The 8202-nt window shown below is 43.6% G+C and overlaps 1 protein-coding gene across 1 annotated transcript; it reads left to right on the forward strand.

Moving 5' to 3' along the window:
* Window positions 1-4877: 4877 nt before the first annotated feature.
* Window positions 4878-6685, forward strand: LOC120964197 (uncharacterized). Its single transcript, XM_040388610.3, has 2 exons — window positions 4878-6092; window positions 6335-6685. The coding sequence occupies exons 1-2, from the start codon at window positions 5113-5115 to the stop codon at window positions 6351-6353; spliced, it is 999 nt and encodes a 332-aa protein (XP_040244544.1). The 5' UTR covers window positions 4878-5112; the 3' UTR covers window positions 6354-6685.
* Window positions 6686-8202: the final 1517 nt, after the last annotated feature.

Genomic DNA, 8202 nt, shown 5'->3' on the forward strand with positions numbered 1-8202 from the left:
ATCAAATCTTTACCCAAAAACATGAAAACTTCACAACACAAAACTCAACAGAAAATCTCATGAGCTCCGTTAGTATAAGAAAACAAACCACAACTTTAAGGTATTGTAATGAACTCATTCTTTATTCATATTGGTGTTAAACCTACTGTATTCCAACTTTTCTATGGTTCATACCCCCCAATACTAGCCATAGATTCAATAAAATAGCAAACAACCCACTAAAAAAGAATCTGTCAAAAAAAGAACAGTCTGTAGCAATCTGATTTGTTCGAATACTTCTGGAAGTCCAAAAATTCTGAAAAACTAGGACAACCTGGATAATTTGTATATTGATCTACTGCAAAAAGAATTAGTATTGTATCACGTTCTGGTGAATCTTAACAATTATTTTCGTGAGCGCAAAGTTTCTGTTTTTTTCAGCAAGATCAAACAACTATCACCCAAGAAGATCCTATTGGTTCTACTTGGCACAAACACTAATTAAAACATATAAATACATCTAAATAGAAGCTAGATGAATTATTTATTACTAAACAGGAACAAAAAGCAAGGAACACAAATAAAATTGGGTTGCCTCCCAACAAGCGCTATCGTTTAACGCCCCTAGCTAGGCATAAAAACAAGAATAGATCTAGGTATTATCATATTTGGTATGCAATCCATAAGTGGCTCTCATAATAGATTCAAAAGGTAATTTAATTTTCTTCCTAGGAAAGTGTTCCATACGTTTCCTTAATGGAAATTGGAATCTAATATTTCCTTCTTTCATATCAATAATTGCACCAATCGTTCTAAGGAAAGGTCTACCAAGAATAATAGGACAAGTAGGATTGAAATCTATATCAAGAACAATGAAATCTATGGGCACCTAATTCCTATTTGCAACAATAAGAACATCATTAATCCTTCCCATAGGTTTCTTAATGGTGGAATCCGCAAGATGCAAATTTAAAGAACAATCATCAAATTCACGGAAACCTAACACACCACACAAAGTCTTTGGAATCGTGGAAACACTAGCACCCAAATCACATAAAGCATAGCATTCATGATCTTTAATTTTAATTTTAATAGTAGGTTCCCACTCATCATAAAGTTTTCTAGGGATACAAACTTCTAATTCAAGTTTTTCTTCATAAGATGCATTAAAGCATCAACGATGTGTTTGGTAAAAGCTTTATTTTGATCATAAGCATGGGGAGAATTTAACACAGATTGCAACAAGGAAATACAATCTATCAAAGAACAATTATCATAATCAAATTCCTTGAAATCCAAAATAGTGGGTTCATTGCTATGTAAAGTTTTGACCTCTTCAATCCCACTTTTACCAATTTTTGCATCAAGATCTAAAAACTCCGAATCATTGGGACGCCTTTTAACTAAAGTTGAATAATCTCCAGTCCCATCTTTATCAAGATTCATATTGGAAAACAAAGATTTAATAGGGTACACATCAATAACTTTTAGATTTTCATCATTATTACCTTCTAGCTCTTCCGGTTTGGCGGCCATCTTATTAACTAAGGTGGCCTGCTTATCCGAAATTTGGGCTATTAAGTTTTCAAGGTCAGTGAACTGAGATTTCAAACCATAAAATTCCTTAGACATATCATCGAGCTCTTTATTTATGTGCTCCATAAAACTTTTTTGTTCTTTAAGCTCGTTTTTGAAGAAATTATTATGCTCAAATTTCAAGGACATAAAGCTTCTAACGTTGTTTTCAATTTCTTCCAACCTTCTAATGTGAGGATCAACGCTTTTTGGTAGAGCCATCGCGACAAACAAACAATCCAACACACAAACATAGAAGGAGCAAGCGAAAAGAGACGGGCAGAAAAAGAGGGCCAATAAAACGGCAAGGGTGAAGTCGGGGAGAGGAAAACGAGAGGCAAATGGCAAATAATGTATTGCGAGGGAGAAGAGTTTGTGATGGGTACTTGGTATGTCTTGACTTGTGTGTAGATCTCCCCGGCAACGGCGCCAGAAATCCTTCTTGCTACCTCTTGAGCATGCGTTGGTGTTCCCTTGAAGAGGAAAGGGTGATGCATCAAAGTAGCGTAAGTATTTCCCTCAGTTTTTGAGAACCAGGGTATCAATCCAGTAGGAGACTACACGCAAATTGCCTAGTACCTGCACATAGAATCAAGAACCTTGCAACCAACGCGATAAAGGGGTTGTCAATCCCTTGAAGGCCACTTGCAAAAGTGAGATATGATAAAGTTAATAAGATAAATAGTTTTGGTATTTTTGTTGTATAGATTGGAAAGTAAAGATTACAAAATAAACGGCGACAGAAATAGCTAGTTAACGGGAAACTAATATGATGTAAATAGACCTGGGGGCCATAGGTTTCACTAGTGGATTCTCTCAAGATAGCATATATTACGGTGGGTGAACAAATTATTGTCGAGCAATTGATAGAAAAGCGCATAGTTATGAGAATATCTAGGCATGATCATGAAAATAGGCATCATGTCCATGTCAAGTAGACCGAAACGATTCTGCATCTACTATTGTTACTCCACACATCGACCGCTATCCAGCATGCATCTAGAGTATTAAGTTCATAAAAACAGAGTAACGCATTAGGCAAGATGACATGATGTAGAGGGATAAACTCAAGCAATATACTACATTTCTATGTGGCAATGTTGCGGGAGACTATAAGAAATCATATTTACTTATTTTGAGGCAATCATATTTACTTCAATTATTATATATAAATTATGTCATGATTCATATTTACAAAGCTTTGTTTTTTTTAACGCGTGCTACAATCCCAGGAGAGGTGCCATCATGGACGGCGAGCATGGTGACCGCGAGCTACGAGGACGGCGGCGCTGTTCCGGGCAACACTGCAGACGTCACGGTTTTTGTTACATTCTACAACCAGTGTCACAATTTGCTACAACCGGCGTCGCATTTTGCTACATCGCGCGAACCTTCATAATTTTGCTACATACTAAAATGGGTGTCATGCATTGCTACAACCGGTGTCTCATCTGGCTACAACCGGCGCCGCGTTTTGCTACATCGCACATGCGTCACATTATTTTGCTAACATCCATTTTTGAACAACCGAGGGCAGGTCTGGCGTAGTTGTGAAGTCCTCCCCATTTGTGCCAAGAGGTCCTGGGTTCAAACTAGCCTCTCTGCATTGCAGTGCTTTCTGCGGTAACAACGGCGAGGCACATGAATTTGTTGCAACTAGCAAAGTCTGAGCTGAAATGGGCTTGTGTTTTTGCTGCAATCAAGCGCGGCAAGGACGGGCGGAGCTGCTCCAAGCAACAATCGGAGTCGCGGGGCTTTTGTTACATGTTGCAACCGGAGTTGCAAATTGCTACTACCGGCATCCTAAACGGCTACAACCGCCGTCTTGTTTTGTTGCTGTGGAGCTGCTGCCATCGCCACCGGAGCTACTACCGTCGCCACACGAAGCTGCAACCGTGGGGTGTAGCTGTCGCATGGGTGGAGCCAGTGGCAAGGGCCTTGACCGGCGGCGAGGACGGCCGGCGTGGGCGGCGATCGGCTCTGTGCCGTACTGTGCTCTGCACTTTTTCAACATCTAATTTTTGCTTTGCACAGGACTAGAACGACTGAGGAAAAAGCCACGGATACAAATATTTCAAAAAAGTAACAATCAATATTTCAGAAAGGTAACAATAAAAACCACGGACCTGATGTGGAGCTCCTGTCGAAGCACCATGATCTCCCGCGTACTCTGGCGCCACGAACCTCAGGGATTGGCTCGCTACACGGCTCCAGGCTGCATCACATCGGAAAATGAAGAAGCATCGGTTAAATCAGTTGAGATCCCATCGCCCCGTCAGGACCGCCTCCTGTTGGGCCAAGTGCTAAACAAGAGGGAGTGAGCATACGAAGTGGGAGACGATGACAGTGAAAAATTGGTGGTGGCCGTCGTCACCGGGTGAGGGATCCTGGTGGTTTCTTTAATTACTTCCGATGGACACGAGCTGCACTTAAATTTTGCTTTTGATTAATCCAGAAGGAGAAGGGGCCAAAAGTGATCTGCAGCAGTACTAGTTGAGATCATAATCATATTAGTATCGATGGTGAGTTCAACACTTAAAATTCCATCGTGCTGCCGTAGTCTGAATCATCGTGCTCACAAGCTCCGGCCGCTAGCTACTATGTGTTTCAGTCATGTACAACAATTTTGATATTCCTCAGAGTTTTGGTCATCCATGTATTATTAAGTACTACTCCTATATTGTATTTGAAAGCTAGAGAAGAAGAGGACTCACCCTTCGGCCGTCGCCCGTCACTGCAGCAGCGGCGTCGTCCTCCTCCACCGTGGCCTGCGCCGCCTTTCCTTGGCCGCGCTCCGCGGCTGCACAGCGTCGCCTTGCCCCTCCTCAATTACTCCTTGGCCGCCGTTCGCCCGTCCGCCGCACCACCGTTGTCGCCCAAAGCGAGTCCGTTGTATGGTCGTGGCCTTCCTCGACGGTGCACAGAACGCTCTCTGGTCTCTGCAGTAGCTGCTCCGTCGTCGTCCGCCACACCATCCGCAGCAGCCTTGGCCATGCCCTCCACCATACCGCCATCGTCGTCATCATAGAGTTAGGGTTCGTGTGGGGAATCAGGAGAGAAGGTATGGGGCCACATCACACGCACTTCTGCTTTTTCAGCGGGCTAATGCGGGGTAGAAAGGACTTTTCATGTTGCGCATAAGGGTGTTTATTATTTTTCCTAAAAAAAGGTGTGTTCGTGGTTAAAACTGACGGAAAGGTCATAAAGAGAATAAAATACAGTTTGAGTGTCAAAAGAGGAAGAAATTTTTAGGGCAAAAAAGGAAACTGGTTTCAAGAAAGAAGTCAAATAAGGAATTGTCTCCAGATCTATCTCCTCCCTTCCGCCGCCGCCGCAGCTCAAAAATTCCCCACCAGAAACCCTCGCCGCCTCGAACCTCCAGGCCGCCGCCCGCATCGGCGCTGCCGGACGAGCTTTCTGGAGGAGATTTTCCTCCTCCTACCGCCGGACGAGGCTGAGCACCTCTTGCGCGCCTCCCTCGCCAACAAGTTCTGGCTTGGCCTCCTCTCCGGCGCTCGCTTTCGCGGCCGCTACCGTGAGTTCCATGGAGCTCCCCCCATGCTGGGCTTCCTTTATTCCTGCCACTGGAACTCCCGCCCGAAGATGAAAGATAATATCCCACACTTTGTCCCCACCACGAAATTTCGTGCGTGCATTCCCGACGATGACTGGGGGGACTGGGAATATGATGCGTGGGACTGCCGCCATGGTCGTGTTCTCCTTGGCGATGCAGGCTATAAACCCATGACGCTCGTCGTTTGGGACCCCATGACGGGCTGCCGGAGGGAGCTGGATGCGCCCGTCCTGGTGGACAATAGCTATGGGGCAGCGGTGCTCTGCGCTGCGAGTGGCTGTGACCACAGTACGTGCCACGCAGGGCCCTTCCAGGTCGTCTTCATCGCTCTGAACAAGACTGATGCTCATCATTGTGTTGCACAGGCGTGGGTGACCTTGCCGGTGACAGGTGACCACAGCAACCCCATTTTGTTGAGCATATACCGTTCTCATTTTGATAAGTGGAGCAATCCATGCTCCGGCCTTCATCTTGACTCCGATGTGTACATCCACGAAGCGCCTCCTGTCTTCATCCAAGACACACTTCACTTCAAGCTTTGTAGCTGCGTCGATGATCGCCTAGTCGGAATTCTCATGTACGACATAAGCACTAATTGCTTATCATTGATTGATATGCCGCTTGCGGGGTCTATCATTGCTGATGATGTTATCCTCATGGTGATGGAGGATGACAGTTTGGGGTTTGCGCATGTGGGTGGGTTAATCCTCAATCTGTGGTCAAGGCACATGGGTTCTGACGGAGTTGCATCATGGACTCAGCGTACAGTCATCAATATCAACGACATCCTTCCCATTCGAAATCCAAAGAAAAGACTTAGGCTGATTGGATCTGTGGAAGGCACCGATATCATTTTCGTGACCACGGATCTTGGCATCTACAAGATTAATCTGAAGTCACTACAGTGGAAGGAGAGAAAAGTTTCAGGTTTTCATCCCATACACGAGTTTCTACAATTCACAAGGTATGTTTGTATCTATATGTCCTTTCTTTCGTGATGTGGGAACAACTCTTAAATAATACTCCATACAAGTTAGTGGAATAAACAAAACATTGAATGCCTAGTCGGATTGAAAGTTATGTTTGAAATGGGTGCGAACAAACTTTGAGTGCCGTGTGGTTACAACTAATTATGCTTAATTTGCAATTTATACAGTATCATGTAATCCCCCTTCTAGAATCATACTGACAAACCTATGTTTGTAGAAAGGGTGACCCCCAGTGACGCGGCGCATTAAGAATGTCTGGTTGAATATGTACGAGGCTACACTCATCAACAAGATATGTGACAAACTTGGAGGCAACATGGGTATCGCGAAGTCCTGATGAATTATGTCATCATTCAGTAACCCTTTTGGTGCAGCGGTGCTTGCTTGTTTTCTCATGTTGTTGGTAGCTTTTGTCAGTTAGCTCGATAATCTCCCGTGTTAGTGGCCGAGTGAATTGATTCTTTGTAATGAACCTCTAATTTGATGTACCCTGTTGTAGAATTTACTTGAAAAAGCATTTGCAGACAGTAACTTGGTATTACCATTTTAAAAACTCTACAGTTTGCCCTGTCCCAGCTTTGATCCAATCTTTAAATTCATCTCTCAAAAGATGTACTATTAGGGAGTGGTTTCTGTTTCCCGAGAGATGGTATGATGAACCTTTTTGCACCTTGGCTTGCTGGTTTTTTCTTAATGAATAATCTGATGGATTTAAGTTCTGTTTTTTAGCAACCAATGTTGCTGAAGAGTATAGCACGCGAACTGGATCTCGAGCTATAAGTTCAGTGAACTATAGGATATGGGGCTGCATGGCTATGAAGATCTCATAGAGATTTTAATTGCTTCAGTAGCTCTAGAAAACTGTTTGGTGTGTGTTCGTTATTCGTTGTGCATCTTTAGCCATGTAAAGAGATGAAACATGTTGTTACATTTGGGGAGCTAATGTGACAACCAACAATTGCAGTATTGTAGAGGCTTTCAGATGTGCCTCGCTCTACCTGTATGTAACTAGCTCTCAAGCCTGAAGATCTGTAACTTACAGTGTTCTAATGAATAAAACAGCCCCTTATTCGCAAAAAAAAACAGCCCCTCTAGGGCCTTTTTTCATAAGAAAAACCACAAATCACAAGAGAGACGGTCGAGATGACTGTAGCAGCCACGGCGAATGGTCAGAGCTTCAGTGGGATTTGTCGTCAGCTATATTAGCATGGATTGAATATACAGGACACTCGCAAAAAAAAAAACAACAGGAAGTAGCACCTGAACAGTGGCTCCTGTACACGTCGGCTTCAGCTGAACTCCATCATCAACCACCATGTCTCCAGGTTGTGTAGCTATGGCATGTACATTGTTACGACAGCACTCTGTGCTGCTGAGTTCTCTCAACTCGCTGCTGGACTCTGACCAGCAGCTCTTGTAGCTTCCTGAGTTTCAGAACTTTCCCTAGCGCCTAGTGTGCACATTTTGATCTTCTATTGTTCTGCTAAATTTCCATCCAACCGCATCATGGTTATCAGGCATGATTTGTCTATACCCAGAATAATGTACTACTCCCTCCGTCTCAAAATGTAAGACGTTTTTTCATATTATCATAGTGTAAAAAAAACGTCTAACATTTTAGGATGGAGGGAGTACCAATTTTTGTCCATGACAAAAGAAACCATCAGTTATTATCTCTTTTTATGTGTCTTCAAATTCATGTGTTCCAAAAGGCGCCAGTAAAGAATGCATGATGTATAGGTTTTTTAGAACACTCATTACACATTTCTGTGGCAATATGTGTCTCGAGACTCCGACTCATATCTGTGCAATTGTTCCACAAAGACGGGTGTTCTCAACCTTCTTTTCGATAAAACTTCGAACCCATAGACCATAGTCTAGTCTCCTGTGTAAATTACATCTTTTTAGAGAAAAGGCATACACCCGACTTTATAGATAAAGCCACCAGGCAGAGTTCCAACATAGACAACCAACCAAGCAGACAAACGAAATGTTGCCCCAGACGCCGGCTCACCCGAAGTTTTAAAAGAGAGATACATGGCTCCCAGGCAAGCACACGGCACGCAGGCCGGAGAGACTAAAGAC

The sequence above is a fragment of the Aegilops tauschii genome, chromosome 5, assembly GCF_002575655.3.
Source record: "Aegilops tauschii subsp. strangulata cultivar AL8/78 chromosome 5, Aet v6.0, whole genome shotgun sequence".
In the NCBI taxonomy this organism is placed as follows: Eukaryota; Viridiplantae; Streptophyta; class Magnoliopsida; order Poales; family Poaceae; genus Aegilops; species Aegilops tauschii.